Genomic DNA, 25467 nt, shown 5'->3' on the forward strand with positions numbered 1-25467 from the left:
CAGTCGCCTTCCCTTTTCTCTCCTCACAACAGACACCCTGTGGGGTGGGTGAGGCTGAGAGAGCCCTGAGATTCCTGCTCGGTCAGAACAGTTCTATCAGTACCGTGGCGAGCCCAAGGTCACCCAGCTGGTTGCATGTGGGGGAGCGCAGATCCAAACCCGGCTCGGCAGATTAGAAGTCCGCACTCCTAACGACTACATCAAGCTGGGGTCCAAAACTCCAGCTCTTCTTCTTCAAAAAGTAGGCCTGCCTAGATGCAGAGGGATGGCCAGGGCTGCTGGACACACCTTCGCAGGTAGACAGGTGACACCTAGCAGGAAACAGAGGTTTCGGGGGGATGAAAACCCTGAAGAGGTCTTTCCCTGGAGTTGTCAGGAAAAGCTCATTTGACCTGGGTAGTGGGAGGAGAAAGAGAGGTGATTGGGCACAGAGACGAGGGTCTTCCTGTGTGTGGACTGATAACATCAACGTCAATGGAGTCCTCACTTGGGGGGCTGCAGAAGGTGGACACTGCGGTCGGTGGGTGGCATGCCTTGGATGCGCACTGGTACCCAGAGACATTGGAGAGCATGGCGGGACAGGGCACCCAGGTGACACAGGGGCTGTTCCGCCAGAGTGTTAAAGGCAACCTTGTACATGGGAAACTTTTCTTGCAGCCTGCCCTGCAGAGGGGTGAAGAAAAGGGCCTGGCCAATTTGGGAGCCACAGGGGTCTCCACTGTGGGCGTAGGCGGGACCCATCAGCCGAACACGGAAGCGGAGGTGTCCCTTCCGTCACGAGGACAGCGCCACCCCTCTGCTCCTCAGCCCAACGCAACTGCGGAAAGACGCCTCCAGCCCCGGTCCGCCCCATCCCCACACAAACCAGCAGAGCCCGCAGCAGAATGGTTTGGAATTGTTTACTGGCAAAAAGATCCGGAATCTAAAAAGAACCTCTGGGCCCGTCTTCTCCAGGGCAGGGAGGCGTCACCGGAGGCCATCTACCCTCCCAGCGCCCATCGACCAACAGAGGCCGGGGAAGAGAAGATCGATCGCAGCGAGGGGGGAGGGAAAGCCTGAGTTTACCCCCCACCCCCTAAAAGCTCCTACTTGTGTACCTGGTTCCACTAACACAAGAGGAGACACCCCGCCCCCCTCGCAGCACCACTGATTTTGGCAACCGGGAATGGCACACAGAGTCACAGTTCTGAGTTCAACCTGAAGAGGCACAAAAGAGAGACGACAAGGGAGGGGGGGTTTCCAGAAGCTGCCCGGGGAGCCCTTTTCCAAGCCTCCGCATGCAGTGCCAGACCACTGGCGGGCCGGCCCGAGTGCCGAAACGGGGAGGTCCTGCTCGTGGCCGAAGGGGAGAAGCGTTCCCGGCGTGGACCCCTTGCTGCCGTGTCTCGAGTGAGCGCGATTCCTCCCGGCCCCATCGCTAGCTCTGGAGCTTGAAGGTCTGGTGCAGGCGTTCGGCCTGCTCTTTCAGCGCCTGGATCTCCTCCTGGATGAAGTCCGTCAGTGCTTTGCGCATCTCCACCTGCAACGAGAAGGAGCCGTGGCCGATGGAGCTCTCCGCCACGGTGTTCTGGGCTCCGGCAGGCCTTGGGTTCCAGGAGTTCTCCTTTGCTTCCAGTTCACAATGGTCTCCTACCCACCCAGCCCTGAGTGGGCAGCACAGCGCCCCCTGCCGGCTCATTCGCCTCCCCTTGTCACCAGAGACGTGAGAACAGTATAGAGAGCCAGTTTGGTGTAGTGGTTAGGAGTGCGGACTTCTAATCTGGCATGCCAGGTTCGATTCTGCACTCCCCCACATGCAGCCAGCTGGGTGACCTTGGGCTCACCACGGCACTGATAAAACTGTTCTGACTGAGCAGGAATATCAGGGCTCTCTCAGCCTCACCCACCTCACAGGGTGTCTGTTTTGGGGAGAGGATTGGGAAGGCAACTGTAAACCGCTTTGAGCCTCCTTCGGGTAGGGAAAAGCGGCATATAAGAACCAACTCTTCTTCTTCTTCTTCTTCTAGAAGGAAGGAAGAGGAGGGAGCTGCAAGACAGAAGGAGCAGTGCCAGATTGGCAGCACGGCACAGGCTCCACATAACAGAGATGAGGATGAGCTTTTGCAGGAGCAGGACTGAGGTTTCCCGGCAGGTGTTTAGCCCAATGTGTAAAGGCAGGAAACAAGGGGGTGGCTGCGTGGAAGCAACCTGTCCGATAGTTCCTGGCCTTGCAAAGACTATTTCTGATTGATTCCCTTGTCTCTGTCCGTCTCTGGTGACAGCCATTTTGTGGCCGCCATTTCGCCCCTGTGCCCACAACCCCGTCAGAATTCCAACATTGCCCACAGGCTCAGAAAAAGATTGGGGACCCCAGCCTAGCATAAATCTTAACGTGGTGTCTAAATCAAAACCTCTCTTGGAGCTGATTTAGCAGCTCTGCAGGTCATTTGTTTTAATTTTTTCCCCGAAGGCTCGTGGTGGGTTACAATCATCCGAATAAAAAAAACAATAAAATCCCCTTATAATCAGACATAAAGCAATATTACATTCATAAAATCCCATAAGACACAGTGGCAACTCGCCCCAGCCCTAACAATATCCCCAGTATCGTCTTAGAGCCAGTTTGGTGTAGCGGTTAGGAGTGCGGACTTCTAATCTGGTATGCCAGGTTCGATTCTGCGCTCCCCACATGCAGCCACAGCTGGGTGACCTTGGGCTCGCCACGGCACTGATAAAACTGTTCTGACCGGGCAGTGATATCAGGGCTCTCTCAGCCTCACCCACCCCACAGGGTGTCTGTTGTGGGGAGAGGAATGGGAAGGCGACTGTAAGCCGCTTTGAGCCTCCTTCGGGTAGGGAAAAGCGGCATATAAGAACCAACTCTTCTTCTTCTACTTCTTCTTCTTCTTAGAGGGAAAAGGGTGGAAGAGGACGCAGGTGGAATCCGCCACTGCTGCTTCTATAGGTGGGGCCCCGATCTACCTGGCCGCCCGGCCTCAACCGTAAACCTGGCGGAAGAACTCTCTTTTGCAGGCCCTGCAGTATGCTGAAAGCTCCTGCAGGGCTCACAGCTCCTCCGGGAGGTCATTCCACCAGGTCGGGGCCAGGACTGAAAAGGGGAGGTCCCGCATCTGTTGCTCTGCGTTCGGCTCAACAGGCCTTCCGGTTCCCACAACTGAGCAGAGTCATCCCTTGAGCTGGGTAACCGATTTAAAAACCTTGAGCGTGTCCCCACCATACTCACGGTCGATTTGTTCTCTGCATGCAGTCGCTCCAGTAAGGTCCGAGCGCTGAACGGCTTGCCGATGAGCACGGTGATTTTCTGTGATGGCGACAAACGCATGACGACGGATTGGAGGGGCTGGAAGCTCTTCCTTTGTCTCCACCAAAATTTCCACCACCACCCCCTGACCCTCAGAATGACTTCGCTGCTTCCCCCCAGCCCACCAGGAAAGCCGGTGGCGGCTTCATTTGGGACGCTTACCTGCCCGGTGCGAGGCACATAAGGAGGCGCATTGGGGAGAACGTCATTCATTCCTAGGGCAACAGGGAGAAAGTGGCGGTCAGCTCTGACTCGTTGGGTGCCAACCTGGAAGGCCAGATCTGCCGTGGGATGGGATTCCTGTGTGTCTCCAGAGGAGTTTGCATGGGGGAGGTGGAATTTGGGGAAGGGCTTCAAGGGGAGCCAAGGGGACGGGTGTTGGCTCAGTGGCAGAGCCTCTGCTTGGCAGGCAGAAGGTCCCAGGTTCAATCCCCGGCATCTCCAGTTGAAAGGACCAGGCAGGAGGGGAGGGGAAAGACCTTGGCCTGAGACCCTGGCTCAGTGGTAGAACCTCTGCTTGGCAGGCAGGAGGTCCCAGGTTCAATCCCCGGCATCTCCAGTTAGAAGGACCAGGCAGGAGGGGATGGGAAAGACCTTGGCCTGAGACCCCGGCTCAGTGGCAGAGCCTCTGCTGGGCAGGCAGAAGGTCCCAGGTTCAATCCCCGGCATCTCCACTTAAAAGGACCAGGCAGGAGGAGATGGGGAAGACCTTGGCCTGAGACCCTGGCTCAGTGGCAGAGCCTCTGCTTGGCAGGCAGGAGGTCCCAGGTTCAATCCCCAGTGGCATCTCCAGTTAAAAGGACCAGGCAGGAGGGGATGGGGAAGACCTTGGCCTGAGACCCTGGCTCAGTGGCAGAGCCTCTGCTTGGCAGGCAGAAGGTCCCAGGCTCAATCCCCAGCATCTCCAGTGAAAAGGACCAGGCAGGAGGGGAGGGGAAAGACCTTGGCCTGAGACCCTGGCTCAGTGGTAGAACCTCTGCTTGGCAGGCAGGAGGTCCCAGGTTCAATCCCCGGCATCTCCAGTTAGAAGGACCAGGCAGGAGGGGATGGGAAAGACCTTGGCCTGAGACCCCGGCTCAGTGGCAGAGCCTCTGCTGGGCAGGCAGAAGGTCCCAGGTTCAATCCCCGGCATCTCCACTTAAAAGGACCAGGCAGGAGGAGATGGGGAAGACCTTGGCCTGAGACCCTGGCTCAGTGGCAGAGCCTCTGCTTGGCAGGCAGGAGGTCCCAGGTTCAATCCCCAGTGGCATCTCCAGTTAAAAGGACCAGGCAGGAGGGGATGGGGAAGACCTTGGCCTGAGACCCTGGCTCAGTGGCAGAGCCTCTGCTTGGCAGGCAGAAGGTCCCAGGCTCAATCCCCAGCATCTCCAGTTAGAAGGACCAGGCAGGAGGGGATGGGAAAGTCCTTGGCCTGAGACCCTGGCTCAGTGGCAGAGCCTCTGCTTGGCAGGCAGAAGGTCCCAGGCTCAATCCCCAGCATCTCCAGTTAGAAGGACCAGGCAGGAGGGGATGGGAAAGTCCTTGGCCTGAGACCCTGGCTCAGTGGCAGAGCCTCTGCTTGGCAGGCAGAAGGTCCCACGTTCAATCCCTGGCATCTCCAGTTAAAAAGACCCTGGCTCAGTGGCAGAGCCTCTGCTTGGCAGGCAGAAGGTCCCCGGTATCTCCAGTTATTATTATAGTCAAATTTATTTTTCCACCCTATCTTGGAAGACTCAGGGCAGATTCCGATAGGAGAAAAACATAAAATAGTATACAAACTAGAGATTTAAAATAAATACGTTAACATATGAAAATGGTATACGTACTAGATATGGATTCTGGGTTTTGGAGGGGGCATCATCTGGGCATGGAATTGGGGTCAATGTGGTTGTGAGTGTCCTGCATTCTGCAGGGGGCTGGACTAGGGGACCCTGGGGGATCCCTTTCGACTCTATGATGCTAAATCGGAAGTAATCGGAACTAATTGCCTGCTTCTGTCATGGAGAAAGGGGGGATCGTAAAGATGGCCAAATTGGTGGATTCTGACCGGGAGGCCCGTGGGTGCCTTTGGAACTGTGGCCCAGCACGGTGAGCACTGCCACAAAATGGCCGTCACAAAGCGGCCGCTGTGGGAGGTGGAGCCAGACCCAAAATGGCTGCCACCGCTTACCTCCAGGCACCAGGTGATGACCCTTGGGCTGAGGTGGAAGCTGCTGCAAACCAAGTTTCTAAACGTCTGCACAGCCAATCAAATCTCTGATGGCCAATCAGGAGCCTCGCTGGGTCAAAGCCCCTCCTACTTTCTAAAAACACTTGATGGGCAGCGGGGAGAGTATCAGAGGGGACCCGTGTTGGGGACCCCTATATTGGACCAACGCTCTTAACCGCTGCGCCGTAGGACTTCTGGCAAGCAATAAAACCATGGTAAGTTCCTTACAGAAACAGCATCAGCCTCCTTTGCCGGTTTCTCCGGCCATCACCTTCCCTAGCAGCACCAATGGCACAGAGCCTTTTCCCTAAGCGTGACCCTCCTGTTCAAGGACCGGAAGAACGGAGCCCCGCCCCTTCTGCGCACCCAACAACCCTCCTTTACTGAGACGGCTCCTTTCTCTGCCCCTCCCCTGATTTGGTTCCTCTGCCCCGCTTTGGGTCTCACCTACATGCCAAAGCGGAAGGATAATGGGGTTAAGGCTGCATTCGGCCAGGAGGCGCCCGATACCTAGAAGAAAAAGAAGATACACGGCTTTTATACACGGCTTTTCGTTGCCCGGTGTCTCAAAGCGGCTTAGAAAGGTAAAAGTTGGGTTTCTACGCCCCACTTTTCACTGCCCGAAGGAATCTCAAAGTGGCTTACAATCGCCTTCCCTTCCTCTCCCCACCATAACCCTGTGAGGGACGTGGCACTGAGGGAACTCTGACAGGACTGCTCTGTGAGCAGATCTATCAGGACTGTGACTAGCCCACTGTTGTGGCTTTTCACTACCCGAAGGAGTCTCAAAATGGCTTATGTAAGAGTTGGTTTTTATACCCCACTTTTTACTGCCTGAAGGAGTCTCAAAGCGGCTTCCAATCGCCTTCCCTTTCCTCTCCCCACAACAGACACCCTGTGAGGGAGGGGAGGCTGAGAGAGCCCTGAGATTACTGAACAATAAGGAGTTGGTTCTTATATGCCGCTTTTCTCTACTCAAAGGAGTCTCAAAATGGCTGAGAAAGGTAAGAGTTGGGTTTTATACCCCAATTTTCACTGCGTGAAGGAGTCTCAAAGCGGCTTCCAATCGCCTTCCCTTTCCTCTCCCTGCAACAGACGCCCTGTGAGAGAGGTGGGGCTGAGAGAGCTCTGACAGGACTGCTCTGTGAGAACAGATCTATCAGGACTGTGACTAGCCCAGCTGGTCACCCAGCTGGCTCCATGTGGAGGAGAGGGGAATCAGGCCCAGCTTGCCAGTTGAGAAGCTGCCGTTCTTAACCATGACACCAAACAGGGGAAAGGAACTGGAGGAGCCAGACTGGCCCGCGATGCTCTTTTCGCCCTCAAACGGTACCTACCCCATTTGAAGCGCATGAATTCCTGGGTCATGTTCACTTTCCCTGGAAAAAGAAGACAGAGAAGAATGCAGGTGGCGAGAGGAACCGGTCAACCTGCCCGCTGAACCGGATGGCCACCCCTGAAGAACGGCAGGGCCCACACTGTATGGCTCCAGGGCCCTGTCCCCTTCCCACCCCCCGCGGCCTGAGAGCACTGTTCCCAAGCATTGCTACCTTCGGGGAACACGTGGACCCAATCCCCCTGGTTGAGTTTCTCAAGGATGTAATCCATGCCTTTCTGGTAGACGCCGTCTCCTGCGGGAAAATACACGAGTTCACAGCAGGGCCTTCCCACACGCGGGGAGAGCTGTTGGGATCCCCACTCCCCGACATCCCCCGTCCAGCAGGGCTTCCCCACCAGGGATGGCAAGATGGGAACCGGAGACCCCTGTCTGCAGTCTTGGAGTACTCCCATAGAATCATAGAGTTGGAAGGGATCCCCTGGGTCATCTAGTCCAACCCCCTGCACTATGCAGGACACTCACATCCCGATCGCTCATCCACTGTCACCTGCCATCCCCTTGAGCCTTCACAGAATCAGCCTCTCCGTCAGATGGCTCTCCAGCCTCTGTTTAGAAATCTCCAAAGATGGAGAACCCACCACCTCCCGAGGAAGCCTGTTCCACTGAGGAACTACCCCATGTTAGGAACCATGTCAGGTTCTGGTTTTCTTCTGTCATGACCAGAACTGTCAACCTGAGAAGATAACTTGAGGACATTCCAGGACGCTACCAAAGATCCAGTGATCACAGGAGGTGATGGTCCCACTTTACTCTGCTCTGGTTCGGCCTCACTTGGAGTCCTGTGGTCAGTTTTGGGCACCCCAGTTGAAGAGGGATGGAGACAAACTGGAGCGTGTCCAGAGGAGGGCAACAAAAAGGGTGAGGGGTTTGGAGACCGAGATGCATGAAGAAAGGTTGGGGGAGATGGGTCTGTTTAGCCTGGAGAGGAGACGACTGAGAGGGGATCTGATAACCATCTTAACCAAGTATTTAAAAGGGTGCCATAGAGTAGCGATCCCCAACCTGTGGGCCACGGACCACATGTGGTCCTTCAACTAATTGGAGGTGGGCCGCGACGGACACCTTCTCTCCCCCCCCCAGCCCTTTACTTCATCCCCCCCGGCCCTTTACAACACACTTCGGGTGTCCTTGTCTCCCATCACTCCCAGATGGGACTATCTCGTTGCAGAGAAACAAGCTCAGGGTTCCCATTGATTTGTCATTCTCATGAGTTAAAATTTCCATGAAAATAAAATGTTCCTTGTGTTCATTGTTGTGGCATGTCTGTATCTTATTTTGAAGGGATGTTTAAACATTACCATAGCGATCAGAGAGCGTTAGGGCAGTGGTTGAGAGTAGAGGAGTAAACTATCCCTCCCACCGGGCCTCAGTAAAAGGCGTTGAGTGGTCCCCAGTGAGTGGTTCCCGGCGTTGAGTGGTCCCCGGTGATAAAAAGGTTGGGGACCACTGCCATAGAGGATGGAGAAGAGTTGTTCTCTCTTGCCCCAGAGCGACAGACCAGAACCAATGGGATGAAATTAATTCAAAAGAAATTCCGTCTCAACCTCCGGAAGAAGTTCCTGACAGAGCGGTTCCTCAGTGGAACCGGCTTCCTCGGGAGGTGGTGGGTTCTCCATCTTTGGAGATTTCTAAACAGAGGCTGGAGAGCCATCTGACAGAGAGGCTGATTCTGTGAAGGCTCAAGGGGGTGGCAGGTGACAGTGGATGAGCGAGAGGGATGTGAGTGTCCTGCATAGTGCAGGGGGTTGGACTAGATGACCCAGGAGGTCCCTTCCAACTCTGATTCTATGAATTTTATCTCTTCAGGTCCCCTCCCCAAACACAGCCACTCAGGCCTGGGCTGGAATGATTTGCCAGATTCAGTATCCCCCAAGCATCCCTTCCCCGTCCCATCGAAGGAGACACTCACCACGACAGACAGGAACACACTGCCCGAGGCTGAAGAAACGCGAATGCAGCTCCTGGGTGAAGCAGATGTCGGCAGCAGCTGGGGTCCTGGGAGAGCAGAGACAGGGTTAAAAACCACCGTGTGGAATAGCTGCCACTTTGGACTGACCTGAACAGCCAAGTCCCAGATTCCAGTTCTGCTTCCTGTGCCCAAAGAGAATGAGTGGGACAATCTCTCGGAGACCGAGGATGGCGAGATAAATTAATCTCTTCCTCTTGTGCAGGGGTAGTCAAACTGCGGCCCTCCAGATGTCCATGGACTACAATTCCCAGGAGCCCCTGCCAGCGTTCTCTGGCAGGGGCTCCTGGGAATTGTAGTCCATGGACATCTGGAGGGCCGCAGTTTGACTACCCCTGCTCTTGGGGAATCAGCCGGTGGGAGGGCAGCCAGGGACCTAGGCCAGCCCCATTTTGTCAGATCTTGGAAGTTAAGCAGGGGCAACCCTGGTTGGTACATGGTTGGGAGACCACTGAGGAAATCCAGGGTGGCTACGCAGAGGCAGGTAAGGACAAAGCCACACCTCAATGACTCTTGCCTTGGAAGCCCAGGGGGTGGCCTTAAGTCACCTGCAACTTGAAACCACTTTCGGCCCCCACCTGGTCAGGCTTGGAGTCTTACGGGCAGAATATGGTTGGGGAAGCATAGCTGTGGACACGCCCATCTGGGACCCCTCACTTCCCACCCCCTCCTGGCCTATCAGTGGCTATTTGGGGAGGGGGTGCAGGTTAATATGACCACATATGGTCATATCACCCAACACGTTTAAAATATATATCAAAAATCAATTAAAACCCGACCCATTCAGGAAACCCTTCCAGGGCTGTCAAGAAACCCCAGGGTTTCACAAAGCCCTGGTTGAGAAAGCCAGGGTTATAAGTATACCACTCATGTCCACATGAACAGTAATTATTATTATTATTATTTGAAGTGAACATTGTTGGACCTCTTTTTCCATCCCTCTACTAGTGGGGTTTTCCGCCATGTTGGGGGCATTTTGAAGTCTTTTAATGGGAGTTTTAATGGGGCATTTTTAAGACATTGTGACCTGCCACAAGCCTGTTAGGGAGTGGCAGGAAATAAATCAAATAATAATAATAATAATAATAATAATAATAATAATAATAATAATAATAATAAGAAGAAGAAGAAGAAGAAGAAGAAGAAGAAGAAGAAGAAGAAGAAGAAGAAGAACAAGAACAAGAAGAAGAACAAGAACAAGAACAAGAACAATAATAAATTCTTTATTTATATCTCCGTCTTCCAACGTTCAAGGCAGGTAACAGCATTAAAACAAATAGAAAGGTTAGAATTTTTAAAAACATTCCAATTTATCGCTGTAAGCCTCCATTTCTCCACCTCTCGCCTCCTTCGTGGATCTGCAATACTAACGCAATAAACAAAGTGCATCAAATCCAATGCACTTTAAATGCAACGCCGTTTTATTTCAAGGCGGCAAACTGGCACGGGGAGCTAAACGCTTTCACAAACCGATTGACATGATTCCCCCACGGGCAGCGCTCTCTTGCACACTCACCAGCGCATCTTCTGCACATTCCAGACATGCCGCAATTTCAGAATCCCTGCAGGGGAGACACAAGCGCGTGAACACACAGCGCAAGCGATCTGCCGGTCACGCTTCAAGACACTGCTTCATACTTCGATCGGGCTCAAGGTTTGCTTTCCCCAGCCAGACTCTCCAGAAAGTCACGAGAAATCCCCACCAACAGACCATTAGTCCAGCCCAGGGGTAGTCAAACTGCGGCCCTCTAGATGTCCATGGACTACAATTCCCATGAGCCCCAGGGGCTCATGGGAATTGTAGTCCATGGACATCTGGAGGGCCGCAGTTTGACTACCCTGGTCCAGCCTCTGGAAAGAATAGGCGGGTGCAATGTCTTCCCTATCCACCAGGTGGCAGCACTTCCCTCCCAGGGTCATACCCCAGAGGTGGGGGTCATCCATGCAGGACTGGTGGTTGCAGACCGTGAGGAGGGGGGTCCCCGCCTGGCGCTTCTCTATGAGCTCGTAGAGGACTTCTTCGTTATGGACGTTCAGCTGGTTCATGTACCCTGGAGGGAGGGAGGGTGACAAGAAGAGAAGTCAGTGGATCGCGAGAGGCAGATGCATGGGGAAACGCGGAATCAAGTCCATGCTCCTAGCTACTACACTATATTTTCTGTTGTCAGCCGCCCTGAGCCAGCAGGGAAGGGCAGGTTATAAAAATAAAGGTGCTATTGTTGTTGCTGACCCCTCCCAGAATATAACCCAAACAAATGGTATCCTTATGAACTAAGCTTGTTACTCCTGTTTGGTCCTTGAATCTGTTAAGCATCTTCATTATGCTGTATGATAATTTACAGCTTACCCTTCCTTATCGATATAACTGGTAACTCCCAAGCTATTGTATCTGAGGAAGTCTGTGTATGTACAAACGCTTGCCCCTTGAATAAGAATTTGGGGGTCTTAAAGGTGCCCCTGGTCTCACGCATGGTTCTGTTCCTTCCGGCCAAGACTTGAAGTAGAATCATAATAATCTACTTGAGCATTCAGAGCGCTTCGCAGTCATTGGCTTTGTTGCCACCCATACAACAGCTCGGCAAGGTAGGACAGTATAATTATCACTGCATCACAAGGGTTGAGAAAGAGAGAGAGGGGAGGGGCACTTTGCCAAAGGCCACCGCCCCCCCACACCTTGTGGAGTTCATGGACACCACAAAAATGGCTGGCAGGAGGGGACAGAAGACGGGGATAAAAGGAGGCATTTTTAAAAATATACAGATTATGAATAAAACTAACACTGGTCATTTTACCTGGAGATACCAGGGATTGAACCTGGGACCTTCTGCCTGCCAAGCAGAGGCTCTGCCACTGAGCCAGGGTCTCAGGCCAAGGTCTTTCCCATCCCCTCCTGCCTGGTCCTTTTAACTGGAGGAGATACCAGGGATTGAACCTGGGACCTCCTGCCTGCCAAGCAGAGGCTCTACCACTGAGCCAGGGTCTCAGGCCAAGGTCTCTCCCATCCCCTCCTGCCTGGTCCTTCTAACTGGAGATGCTGTTGGGGATTGAACCTGGGACCTTCTGCCTGCCAAGCAGAGGCTCTGCCACTGAGCCAGGGTCTCAGGCCAAGGTCTTTCCCATCCCCTCCTGCCTGGTCCTTTTAACTGGAGGAGATACCAGGGATTGAACCTGGGACCTCCTGCCTGCCAAGCAGAGGCTCTGCCACTGAGCCAGGGTCTCAGGCCAAGGTCTCTCCCATCCCCTCCTGCCTGGTCCTTCTAACTGGAGATGCTGTTGGGGATTGAACCTGGGACCTTCTGCCTGCCAAGCAGAGGCTCTGCCACTGAGCCAGGGTCTCAGGCCGAGGTCTTTCCCATCCCCTCCTGCCTGGTCCTTCTAACTGGAGATGCTGGGGATTGAACCTGGGACCTTCTGCCTGCCAAGCAGAGGCTTTGCCACTGAGCCAGGGTCTCAGGACACGGTCTCTCCCATCCCCTCCTGCCTGATCCTCTTAATAGCCCTGAGCCCAGGGGAAAGCAGTATATAAATGTAATGAAATATAAAAAAACAAATAAACAACGGGAAATGTCGGGGAACTGAACCTGGGACCTTCTGTGTGCTAAGCAGGGACTCTGCCACTGAGCCACAGCATCTCCTCACACAACCCACTCCCAATTCTTTAACTTGGCACAAAGGAAGCAGGAGATATTCCTCCAGGCACGCTGGGCTCTGGAAAGCACAGACTCTCTTGTCCCATTCTGGCTTCCACACGTGGCTCTATGGTCCGTCCCCCTGTCTCCCTGCCCCCCCCCAGAAGACCCCAGAAGACCCGGGGTGCCATTCACACGGGCAGCAGAGAGGAGAGGTACTCACTGGTCCAGAAGCAGCTGTAGGAGCCCACCAAGCCCATGACCAGCCTGCTGGCCAAGTTCCAGGGCAGGCTCGGGGCCCGTGGGAAGGGCCACTTCACCTCCAGGGGCATCTTCCCATCCCCGGCCGTCCTCCGGAGGCAAACGGTGCCGGCTGCTCCAGCCCCAAACAAAACCCCAGATCGACTGACGCCTTCTGCATCTGCCACGTTCCTTGCAACGCCCGGCTCCCGGCCACTCCCTCGTGCCAACAGCGCTGCTCCGACTTGCGGCTGGCACCACCACGCCCCTCCGGCACGCCTCCACCCAAGGGCGGCCCTCGCACCCAAGGCGGGCCGCCGGGCCTCCTCTTCAGGAGTGGCTCTGACCTACAAAGAGGGGGGAAAGGTCAGGGGGTTAGGAGGCCCCCGGACAGAAATCGCTCTTCTCCACAATGGGGAAATGACATCCAAATTCAGCACAAGACAGGGGGGAAATTATGTTACAGACATACACAACACGGATGCCAGCCTCCTGGGGGGACATGGAGATCCTCCAGACTGCAGAGCTCAGTTCCCATGGAGGAAAGGGCTGCTTGGGAGGGGGGACTCTGTGGCCTCGGACCCCACTGAGGGTCAGGGATGCCAGCCTCCAGGTGGGGCCTGGGGATCCCCTGGAATTCCAGCTCCTCTCCAGGCTGCAGAGCTCAGTTCCCCTGGAGAAAAGGGCTGCTTGGGAGGGGGGACTCTGTGGCCTGGCTAGGGAAGAAGGGACAGATCTAAGACCCACGTACAATAGGCCGATGGTACCGGCTGTGACCCTGTCAAAATTCCACTCCCAGGTAAGGGAAAAAACCTATGACCAATACACTTCGGTCTCCCCAATCCGTTTGTTTTGCTTTCAGGAAGGTAAAGCACAGTCCGGCTGAGCCACAGCCCTTGAGAGACGACTTTCACAAGCGTGAGGGGGCAGGTCAACCCAACTGGGCCACATGTCTTTCTACCCAACCTCCGTGCTCCATGTGCCTCTGATGTGGCTTAGCCTAGTCCAGGGGCGGGCAAACTGTACCTCTCCAGATGTCTGTGAACCACAATTCCCATAAGCCCCTAGGGGCTCATGGGAACTGTAGTCCACGAACATCTGGAGAGCCACTGTTTGGCCATCCCGGTCTACACGCACCTTCTGTCCATGTACAGGGAACCGCTCACCGCTAGAGCAGTATCTCACGTACTGGCTGCCTACCTGGGACGCCCGGGGCCAACTCGGCCAGGAGCAAAATGCGGGTTTCGTATTGTCAGCTTCTCCAGAAACTCTTCTGATTCTTACCGAAGTGCTCGGGAGACGTTAGCTCTTGCTAGTGGGCCCAATCCGTGGAATGCATCTATCCACCTGACGCCAATCCTCTGACTCCCTGGCTTTAGGCTAGACAATGCTTATTGTTCCCAGATTGTTCGGATTACTTTACCTTTGGGAAGGGCCTGTGGCTCAGTGGAAGAGTGTCCGCTTGGCAAGCAGAAAGTCACAGGTTCAGTCCTTGGCATCTCCAGGTAAAAAGAGGTGAAGAAGAGCTTTTTTAAAAAATCCCCCCTTATAACTGAAGGAGCCCCCAAGTGGCTTGCAAAACCCTTCTCCCCACCTTCCCACAACAGACACCCTGCATGATAAGTGTGGCAGAGAGCTCGAAGAGAACTGCTCTGCAGGGAGAGCTCTGAGAGAACTGGGACTGGCCCGAGGACAACCAGCTGGCTGCATGTGAAGGAGTGGAGGATCAAAAGTGCTCTTAACTATGACATCAAGCTAAGGAGAACCTTCCGTATGAGGAGAGGCTGAAGCATCGGGGACTTTTCATTCTAGAGAGGAGGTTACTGAGTGGGGATGTGGTAGAGGTTTATGAAATTATGCCTGGGGTGGAAGGAGTGGACCAATGGAAATTTTTTCTCCCTCTCCCAAAAGACTGGAACTCGAGGCAATCCAATGAAGCTGATGGGCAGTAGGTTTAGGAAGGGCAAAAGGAAACACTGGTATTGTTGTTGTTGTTATGTGCGAAGTCGTGTCCGACCCATCGCGACCCCATGGACAATGATCCTCCAGGCCTTCCTGTCCTCTACCATTCCCTGGAGTCCTTTTAAGTTTGCACCTACTGCTTCAGTGACTCCATCCATCCACCTCATTCTCTGTCGTCCCCTTCTTCTTTTGCCCTCGATCACTCCCAGCATTAGGCTCTTCTCCAGGGAGCCCTTCCTTCTCATGAGGTGGCCAAAGTATTTGAGTTTCATCTTCAGGATCTGGCCTTCTAAAGAGCAGTCAGGGCTGATCTCCTCTAGGACTGACCGGTTTGTTCGCCTTGCAGTCCAAGGGACTCGCAAGAGTCTTCTCCAGCACCAGAGTTCAAAAGCCTCAATTCTTTGACGCTCGGCCTTCCTTATGGTCCAACTTTCGCAGCCATACATTGCAACTGGGAATACCATAGCTTTGACTAAACGCACTTTTGTTGGTAGGGTGATGTCTCTGCTTTTTAGGATGCTGTCTAGATTTGCCATAGCTTTCCTCCCTAGGAGCAAGCGTCTTTTAATTTCTTTGCTGCAGTCCCCATCTGCAGTGATCTTGGAGCCGAGGAAAATAAAATCTGTCACTATCTCCATTTCTTCCCCATCTATTTGCCAGGAATTGAGAGGGCCGGCTGCCATGATCTTTGTTTTCTTGATGTTGAGTTTCAAGCCAACTTTTGCACTCTCCTCCTTCACCCGCATCAACAGGCTCTTTAGTTCCTCTTCACTTTCTGCCATTAGAGTGGTATCATCTGCATATCTGAGGTTGTTGATATTTCTCCCTGCAATCTTGATCCCAATTTGTGACTCCTCTAATCCCGCCTTTCTCATGATGTGCTCCGCATACAAGTTAAATAGGCAAGGCGACAGTATACAGCCTTGACGTACTCCTTTCTCAATTTTGAACCAATCCGTGATTCCATGTTCAGTTCTCACTGTTGCTTCTTGACCTGCATATAAATTTCTCAAGAGACAAATAAGATGCTCTGGTATTCCCATCTCTTTAAGAACTTGCCACAATTTGTTGTGCTCCACACAATCAAATGCTTTAGCATAGTCAATGAAGCAGAAGTAGATGTTCTTCTGGAACTCCCTAGCTTTTTCCATGATCCAGCGTATGTTGGCAATTTGATCTCTAGTTCCTCTACCTCTTCGAAATCCTGCCTGTACTTCTGGAAGTTCTCGGTCCACATATTGCTGGAGCCTAGCTTGTAGGATTTTGAGCATAACTTTGCTAGCATGAGAAATTAGTGCAATGGTGCGGTAGTTTGAACATTCTTTGGCATTGCCCTTCTTTGGGATTGGAATGTAAACTGACCTTTTCCAATCCTGTGGCCATTGCTGAGTTTTCCAAATTTGCTGGCATATTGAGTGTAGCACTTTTACTGCATCGTCCTTTAAGATTTTGAATAGTTCAACTGGAATGCTGTCACCACCACTAGCTTTATTGTTGCTCAGACTTCCTAAGGCCCATTTGACTTCACATTCCAGGATGTCTGGCTCCAGGTCAGTAACTACCCCACTGTGGTCATCAGGGATGTTAAGCTCGCTCTTGTATAGTTCTTCTGTATAATTTTGCCACCTTTGCTTAATCTCTTCTGCTTCTGTGAGGTCCCTACCATTTTGGTCCCTTATCATACCCATCTTTGCATGAAATGTTCTCTTCATATCTCCAATTTTCTTGAAAAGATCTCTGGTCCTCCCCATTCTATTGTTTTCTTCTATTTGTTTGCACTGTTCATTTAAGAAGGCATTCTTATCTCTTCTAGCTTTCCTCTGGAATTCTGCATTCAATTGGGTGTATCTTTCTCTTTCTCCCTTGCCTTTCACTTCCCTTCTCTCCTTAGCTATTTGTAAAGCTTCCTCAGACAGCCATTTTGATTTCTTGCATTTCTTTTTCTTTGGGATGGTTTTAGTTGCTACCTCTTGTACAATGTCGCGAACCTCCGTCCATAGTTCTTCAGGCACTCTGTCTATCAGATCTAATTCCTTAAATCTATTTGTCACCTCTACTGTATATTCGTCGGGGATACGATTTAGTTCGTACCTGAGTGGCCTAGTGCTTTTCCCTACTTTCTTCAATTTAAGCCTAAATTTTGCAACAAGAAGCTCATGATCTGAACCACAATCAGCTCCTGGTCTTGTTTTTATTGCCTGTATAGAACTTTTCCATCTTTGGCTGCAGAGTACATAGTCAATCTGATTTCTGTGTTGACCGTCTGGTGATGTCCATGTGTAGAGTCGTCTCTTGGGTTGTTGGAAAAGAGTGTTTGCTATGACCATTGTATTCTCTTGACAAAATTCTACCAGCCTGTGCCCTGCTTCATTTTGTACTCCAAGGCCAAACTTGCCTGTTATCCCAGTTATCTTTTGGCTTCCTACTTTAGCATTCCAATCCCCCATGATGATAAGCACATCATTTTTTGGCGTTGCTTCTATAAGGTGTTGTAGGGCTTCATAGAACTGATCAACTTCATCCTCTTCAGCAGCAGTGGTTGGGGCATAGACCTGGATCACTGTGATGTTGAATGGTTTGCCTTGGATTCGAACTGAGATCATTCTGTCATTTTGGGGATTGTATCCCAAGACTGCTTTTCCTACTCTCTTATTGATTATGAAGGCTACTCCATTTCTTCTGCGAGATTCTTGTCCACAGTAGTATACCTGATGGTCATCTGAATTAAATTCACCCATTCCTGTCCATTTTAGTTCACTGATTCCTAAAATGTCGATGTTCAGTCTTCTCATTTCTTGTTTAACCACGTCCAGCTTGCCTTGATTCATGGATCTGACGTTCCAGGTTCCTATGGAATAAAAATCTTTACAGCATCGGACTGTCTTTTCGCCACCAGTTACTTCCACAACTGAGCGTCCTTTCGGCTTTGGCCCAGCCGCTTCATTCATTCTGGCGCTACTCGTACTAGCCGTCTGCTCATCCCCAGTAGCATATTGGACACCTTCCGACCTGAGGGGCTCATCTTCCGGCATCATATCGTTATGCCTATTGGAACTGTCCATAGAGTTTTCATGGCAAAGATACTGGAGTGGTTTGCCATTGCCTTCTCCAGTGGATCACCTTTTGTCAGAGCTCTCAGCTATGACCTGTCCGTCTTGGGTGGCCCTGCACGGCATAGCTCATAGCTTCACTGAGCTACGCAAGCCCCCTTGCCACAACAAGGCAGCGATCCTTGAAGGGGGAAACACTGGTATACAGAGACATTAATTAAAATGTGGAATTTGGTGCCAGAGGATGTAGTAAGGGTCACAGGAATAAAAAACAAAAGCAGATTAGATGGATTCACAGAGGATCAGTCTATCAGTGGCTACAAGCCATGGTTACTGAGGAGAAACTCCAAATTCAGAGGCAGTAAACCTCTGAATCCCAGAGACAGGAGGCAATACCAGAGGACGACTTTGGCCTCTCTGCCCTATTGCTGGTAGGGGAAATGACTGACCACTGGGTGAGGCAGGATGCTGGACTAGGTGGACCCTGGTCTGATCCAGCAGGGCTCTTCTGAGGTTCTTGTGAAGGCCTCAGCCTCTCTGCCCTGTTCTTTGTCCTCCACAGGAGCTGGTTGGCCACCAAACAGATGGATTACTTGTCTGATCCAAGGCTCTTTTTGTGTTCTTAAGAATCACGCAGCTGATGGTGTGAACCTGGGACCTCCTGCCTGCCAAGCAGAGGCTCTGCCACTGAGCCAGGGTCTCAGGCCAAGGTCTCTCCCATCCCCTCCTGCCTGGTCCTTTTAACTGGAGATGCCGGGGATTGAACCAGGGACCTTCTGCCTGCCAAGCAGAGGCTCTGCCACTGAGCCAGGGTCTCAGGCCAAGGTCTTTCCCATCCCCTCCTGCCTGGTCCTTTTAACTGGAGATGCCGGGGATTGAACCGGGGACCTTCTGGTTGCCAAGCAGAGGCTCTGCCACTGAGCCAGGGTCTCAGGCCAAGGTCTTTCCCATCCCCTCCTGCCTGGTCCTTTTAACTGGAGATGCCGGGGATTGAACCGGGGACCTTCTGGTTGCCAAGCAGAGGCTCTGCCACTGAGCCAGGGTCTCAGGCCAAGGTCTTTCCCATCCCCTCCTGCCTGGTCCTTTTAACTGGAGATGCCGGGGATTGAACCTGGGACCTTCTGCCTGCCAAGCAGAGGCTCTGCCACTGAGCCAGGGTCTCAGGCCAAGGTCTTCCCCATCCCCTCCTGCCTGGTCCTTTTAACTGGAGATGCCAGGGATTGAACCTGGGACCTTCTGCCTGCCAAGCAGAGGCTCTGCCACTGAGCCAGGGTCTCGGGTCAAGGTCTTTCCCATCCCCTCCTGCCTGGTCCTTCTAACTGGAGATGCCGGGGATTGAACCTGGGACCTTCTGCCTGCCAAGCAGAGGCTCTGCCACTGAGCCAGGGTCTCAGGCCAAGGTCTTTCCCATCCCCTCCTGCCTGGTCCTTCTAACTGGAGATGCCAGGGATTGAACCTGGGACCTTCTGCCTGCCAAGCAGAGGCTCTGCCACTGAGCCAGGGTCTCAGGCCAAGGTCTTCCCCATCCCCTCCTGCCTGGTCCTTTTAACTGGAGATGCCGAGGATTGAACCTGGGACCTTCTACCTGCCCAGCAGAGGCTCTGCCACTGAGCCAGGGTCTCAGGCCAAGGTCTTTCCCATCCCCCCCTGCCTGGTCCTTTTAACTGGAGATGCTGGGGATTGAACCTGGGACCTTCTGCCTGCCAAGCAGAGGCTCTGCCACTGAGCCAGGGTCTCGGGCCAAGGTCTTCCCCATCCCCTCCTGCCTGGTCCTTTTAACTGGAGATGCCGGGGATTGAACCTGGGACTTTCTGCCTACCAAGCAAAGGATCTGCCACTGAGCCAGGGTCCCAGGTCAAGGTACCTGAGCCAGATGGGATAAGGTGGGAGTTTTGCCCCAGGATCCGAGAGATCCACTGGATTTCTGCCCGCCAGCTCTCACAGAGCTCCCTTGTTCTTGCAGTGGGATCATCACAACTTCACAGGTGGAATGAGCAGGAACAGGACTGGGGAGGGAGAGGGAGAAAGAGAGAGAGAAAGAGAGAAGCAGTTGGGAGGGATCTTTGGGGAAATCAGATATCGACTTGTTTGTTGGTCTGTGTGGCCTTCTTTCCTCCTCTCCACTGGGATCTCAGAGCTGCTTGCGAAAGCCAAAAATGCAAAGCAGCCAGGCAACCCAACACCAGGGTAGGGCAGCGGCCCCCTTTCTGTCCAGGTGTTCAGCAAGGTGACCTGGAGACAATCATGCCTCCTGGCCTGATTTACCTCCCTGGACCATTGTAAGGCTCAAAGGGGGAAGGGAAGGACATTTCCCTTGTCAGGAGCATGGGATAAAAATATTACAGACGTTGTAATGCTGATATTGACAACACCAAGTTAGGAATGGACAGCAACAGGCATGGGGGGGGGAGAGGGGGCTGCAGAAAAAGGAGGGGAGCAGGTGGGGACTGTCACATCTGCAAGATCTGTAGCATGCCAGATTCAAGGGCACAGGAAGAATACCCTACAGGGGACTTTGAGGGAGATGCGTAGGTAGAATATTTAGATTAAGAACCTGGGTTTTTGCAATTAATCTTCTCCTGCTTGCCTCCAGAAGAACTGCAATTAGTCAGTTAGACAGTTAGGACTACCTCCCTCCCTCTCCTCTTTACCAAGTTCTTTCTCTTCTTTTTACAGGGCCCACAGAAGGGAGCTCTTCCGCCAGGCATTTGGTTGAGACCAGGCATAACCAACAACATCTGCAGGGCCCCTGCTCCCTCCCTCCCTCCCAGAAATCCATCAATGCATTCTGCTCCTGGACCTGTTTGCACTGTTACCACTGTTATAATTATCACTTATTAGTATTAATGTTATGAATCATAGAATCATAGAGTTGGAAGGGACCTCCTGGGTGATCTAGTCCAACCCCCTGCACTATGCAGGGCACTCACATCCCAATCGCTCATCCACTTTCACCTGCCACCCCCTTGAACCTTCACAGAATCAGCCTCTCTGTCACATAGCTATCCAGCCTCTGTTTAAAAATCTCCAAAGTTGGAGGACCCACCACCTCCCGAGGAAGCCTGTTCCACTGAGGAACTGCTCTAACTGTCAGGAACTTTTTCCGGAGGTTGAGATGGAATTTCTTTTGTACTAATTTCATCCCATTCGTTCTGGTCTGTCCTTCCGGGACAAGAGAAAACAATCCTCTATATGGCAGCCTTTTCAATACTTGAAGATGGTTATCCCAGTCGCCTCCTCTCCAGGCTAAACAGACCAAGCTCCCCCAACCTTTCCTCCTACGTCTTGGTCTCCAAACCCCTCACCCTCTTTGTTGCCCTCCTCTGGACACGTTCTAGTCTGGACACGTTCTAGTTTATGGTTATTTATATGTATGGATTGTTTCTTGTGTAGTTTCTACGTTCTATGGAAACTGCCCTGAGCCTTCGGGGAGGGTGGAATATCAATATAATCAATAAATAATCAATAAAATTATTTAATCTTGAAGCACGTGATGCTTCGCCCCTCCCTTGCATATCTAAACTCTTCCAGCAGACATTCTTAGGCAAAGTGAGGCCAACGAGGGAGCTCCCCGCTACACTGACAAATGGCATGTTTTTAAAATATCCCCTTTTCCGCTGTCTCCTCGTACCAATGCTGGGAAGGAGGTCAGCCTGGTCACACGAACCTGCCTTCTGCTAAATCAGCACACAGCAACCAAATGACACCCTTGAGGCCTCGTGAGCATCTTACACATTGAAGATAACTGGTTTGATAAAAGATTATCGGTGCAGATGGGTCATCGTGCTCTCTCTTCTTGTTGCTCCAACGGCCAACACGTTTGATTCATTCTTCATCTAGATCAGGGTTTCTCAACTAGGGTTTTGTGAAACCCCAGGGTTTCCTGACAGCCCTGGAAGGGTTTTCCGAATGGGTGGGAGTTTATTATTTGGCGTAGTGGTTAGGAGCGCCGACTTTTAATCTGGCGAGCCGGGTTTGATTCCCTGCTCCCCCACATGCAGCCAGCTGGGTGACCTTGGGCTCGCCACAGCACTGATAAAGCTGTTCTGACCGAACAGGAATATCAGGGCTCTCTCTGTTGTGGGATGCGGAAAGGCAAGGTGATTGTAAGTTGCTTTGAGGCTCCTTCGGGTAGAGAAAAGCGGCATATAAGAACCAACACTTCATCTTCAGTGATATCAGGGCTCTTTCAGCCTCACCCACCTCACAGGGTGCCTGTTGTGGGGAGAGGAAAGGGAAGGCGAATAGAAGCCACTTTGAGACTCCTTCGGGTAGAGAAAAGCGGAATATAAGAACCAACTCTTCTTCTTCTTCAGTAATATCAGCCTCACCCACCTCATAGGGTGTCTGTTGTAGGGAGAGGAAGGGAAGGCAAATGTAAGCTGCTTTGAGACTCCTTCAGGTAGAGAAAAGCGTCATATAAGAACCAAGTCTTCTTCTTCTTCTTCAGTAATATCAGCCTCATCCACCTCACAGGGTGTCTGTTGTGGGGGGAGGAAAGGGAAGGTGATTATAAGCCGCTTTGAGACTCCTTCGGGGAGAGAGCTTGTCAATCAAACTAACAATACAAAACAGCGTGTGAGATTTCAAATTCTCCAAAGCTCTTTATTAGGCTGAATTTTTTAAAAAAATGCTGTGGGAGAGGCAAAGAGGCCCTTGACTTCCATTCCTGGTACGAAGCCTGCACCTGGGGGAGGCACACCCATCTACCCATCCTCCTGTCCCTCCAGCAGCGGCTGTATCAAAGTACGAACCACCTGCCAATTGCAAGCTCCTTGGGGCAAGCCCCACTGGACTGAAACACAGGGGAGGTGCTGCTCAGAAACTCAGATGACACATGAAGGCACCGCCTGCAGCTCCCGGGGCCCTGAGTGAGTAGCAAGGGCTTAAATGTTATTTGGGTGTCAGCCACTGGGGAGAAAAAACCAGGCCAGGCAGCCAACAAACAAGTTGCCCATCTGAGTTCCCACAAGATCTCGCCAGACCTGCTTCTATAGCAATCAACCAGCCTCCGATCACTCCACCCAAAAATGTCACCAGGTTTCTTCTTGAAAGTGGGGGCATGCCCATCAGTGACACCTCCTTTGCTCATGCATACGGATGCCAACCTACAGGTGGGCATGAGGTCCAGAAGTCAAAGAAACAGAAGACATGTGAGAAGGGAAACAGAACAAAGAAAATCAAGCTGGCTTATCTCCGGCCTGTGGAGATCAGTTCCCCTGGAGGAAAGGGCTGCTTGGGAGGGGGGACTCTGTGGCCTTGGACCCCACTGAGGGTCAGGGATGCCAGCCTCCAGGTGGGGCCTGGGGATCCCCTGGAATTCCAGCTCCTCTCCAGACTGCAGAGATCAGCTCCCCTGGAGGAAAGGGCTGCTTGGGAGGGGGCACTCTGTTGCATTGGACCCCCTGAGGACACTCCCAAGCCCCATCCCCAAATCTCTAAGACTTTCCTAACCTGGATCTGGATACAGTTGCCAACTTCCAGTGAGTGCCTGGGACTTCCCTGGCATCACACCTGATCTCTAGGATACACAGACCAGTTCGCTTGGGGGGGCACTGGCTGCCCTGGAGGCTGGACTCTACGGCACTGCACTCTCCTCTCCCCAACCCTGCCCCTCCGAAGGCCCCTCCCTCCCCAAATTTCCAGGAATTTCCCAACCCAAATGTGGCAGCTGCAAGAACTGACAGCTCCTGCCCGTGCATGCCACGCAAAGCAAGCTCCGTTGCAACTCTAAGCTGCCCCCTCCTCCACTGCTCACCTCCCCACACTAACCCTTTTCCCCTCTGCGCCCCCCAGACCCTCCCCCAGCATCCACTCACCACTTCTCCTTTGCCTTCCTCCTCCTCCTCCTCCTCCTCCTCCTCCAGCACCTGCCCAGCTCCTTTGCACCCAGTCCCAATGGAAGACCCCACTACCCCCCCAATCCCCCCGGAAATGGCCCCACTTTTTGCAACCTTTGATTCCCTGCGTCGAGATCAAAGACCCGGCCGTAAAGCGCCATGGCCTTCCCCGCCGCGCGGCAGTGTCGCAAACGGGTATTCCCCGGGAGCGTCATGCTTTACGGCATCCCCGACTTTAAATGGAGGAGCGGCAAGAGAAGAGCGGCGGCTAGAGCGGTCGCCGCCGTGGTCGGATCATAGAGCGGGGAAAGGGGGAGGGGAGCCTTGCTTAGATTTGTACCCCAGATTTACCTCCAGGCGTGCTGATTAAGGATGGCACGAATCTTTAATAATTAAACCACAATCATTTAGCAGGGGTAGTCCAACTGCGGCTCCCCAGATGCCATGGACTACAATTCCCATGAGCCTTGCCCGCATTCCGCTGGCAGGGGCTCATGGGAATTGTAGTCCGTGCCCATCCGTTGGGCCATCCCTGCATTTGTGGTAGTCAACCTGTGGTCCTCCAGAGGTTCATGGACTACAATTGCCATGAGCCCCTACCAGCAAATGCTGGCAGGAGCTCATGGGAATTGTAGTCCATGGACCTTTGAGTCTGGAGGACCACAGGTTGACAACCCCTGGGGAGGGGCTATATTCTTAAGTTCCAGAAGTTGCCCCATGGCAGCCATGTCCACTCTCTGCAGGAGCAGCAGGTTTGCCAGCTTCAAAACCCCCAATTCTCCAGGTATTTCCCAATCCATACCCGGCAACCCTATCTGTTCCCTTGCAGAAGATGGCAGCTTTGCAGAATGGAATGGATGCCGTTGTACCCTCCCCAAGCCCGCCCCCAAATCTCCCATTGCTTCCTTACCCAGTTAGCTACTTCCAGGGGCAGAGTTCGGCAGTGCGGTTTGGCCCCTGCTGGGAATCTGTGCAAGGCCACGTTCAGAAACTGTGCCACACTACATTTGATACTGCTTGTTTGGCAGTTTTCATTCTGGTTTTGTTGCATCAGATGTTACATGAATTACATGGTCCTAATTTGCATGGATTTAAGGAGAGAAGCCACCTTGAATCTCAGGAGGACAAGAAAAAAGAAAAGAAAAATGAATGAATGAATGAATGAATGAATGAATGAATGAATGAATGAATGAATGAATGAATGAATGAATGAATGAATGAATGAATGAATGAATGAATGGAATGCTGGCTTCAGCTGCTGTTGTCCTGTATGGGTACAGGTAGCTTGCATGGGTACAGGTGAGGGGAGATGCTGTGGCTCAGTAGCAAAGTATCTGCTTGGCCCTCAGAAGGTCCCAGGTTCAAGATCCATTCAAAAGGATCAGCTAGCAGGTGGTGTAAAAGTGAGGTGGAGATCTAACGCCCTGGAGACCTGTTCAGAGACAGTAGACTGATTTTGATAGACCAACAGCAGCCTGACGTGTCCATGTGTGAAATCAAGCATGGCGCATGGACCTGTGCTCCAAGAGGCAAAACTGGCGTTTTGAAAATGTGGAACAAGATATGAGAATTGAAAACACCCACGTTAACAGCATATAGATGATGACAAACCTCCACACGCTGCTTTTTACTGCTCAACATGCATGCTATCTGTGATTCATGATAAGAGGGAGAGGGCTGAATCACAAGCTTATCTATTGTGTAAGGGGCTGGTTATCAGTCACCTGGTAGCTCTCGTTCCCCTGGACAAACATCATGTACAAACCAGGCGGTCACAGATTTTATTATTACCATCGCAATACCTTCCCAGCTTTGAACATTTTAATTGGCTTGTTACTTTTTAATAATAACTTTATCTTTATAGCCTCCTCTTCCCAATTGGCTCAGAGGCC

At 52.4% G+C, this 25467-nt stretch overlaps 1 protein-coding gene across 6 annotated transcripts; it reads right to left on the reverse strand.

Annotated features, from left to right (window-relative positions):
* Positions 1–885: 885 nt before the first annotated feature.
* On the reverse strand, positions 886–23771 carry TAFAZZIN (tafazzin, phospholipid-lysophospholipid transacylase). Of its 6 annotated transcripts, none has more exons than XM_077329634.1 (12): positions 23555–23570; positions 19600–19741; positions 12707–13070; positions 10777–10905; positions 10371–10416; positions 8798–8883; positions 7040–7120; positions 6827–6868; positions 5937–5999; positions 3464–3516; positions 3224–3301; positions 886–1519 (listed from the first exon to the last, which is right to left on the reverse strand). In XM_077329634.1, exons 2-12 carry the CDS (start codon positions 19705–19707, stop codon positions 1418–1420), a joined length of 1152 nt encoding a protein of 383 aa, XP_077185749.1. In that variant the 5' UTR covers positions 19708–19741; positions 23555–23570; the 3' UTR covers positions 886–1417. The 6 variants fall into 6 exon arrangements, with proteins under 6 accessions (XP_077185749.1, XP_077185753.1, XP_077185752.1 ...); XM_077329638.1 differs by lacking the exons at positions 19600–19741; positions 23555–23570 and adding exons at positions 14147–14222; positions 14823–15052; XM_077329637.1 differs by lacking the exons at positions 19600–19741; positions 23555–23570 and adding an exon at positions 23690–23771.
* Between the last annotated feature and the right edge of the window lie 1696 nt (positions 23772–25467).

This window comes from Paroedura picta, chromosome 3 (assembly GCF_049243985.1).
Source record: "Paroedura picta isolate Pp20150507F chromosome 3, Ppicta_v3.0, whole genome shotgun sequence".
NCBI classification, from domain to species: domain Eukaryota; kingdom Metazoa; phylum Chordata; class Lepidosauria; order Squamata; family Gekkonidae; genus Paroedura; species Paroedura picta.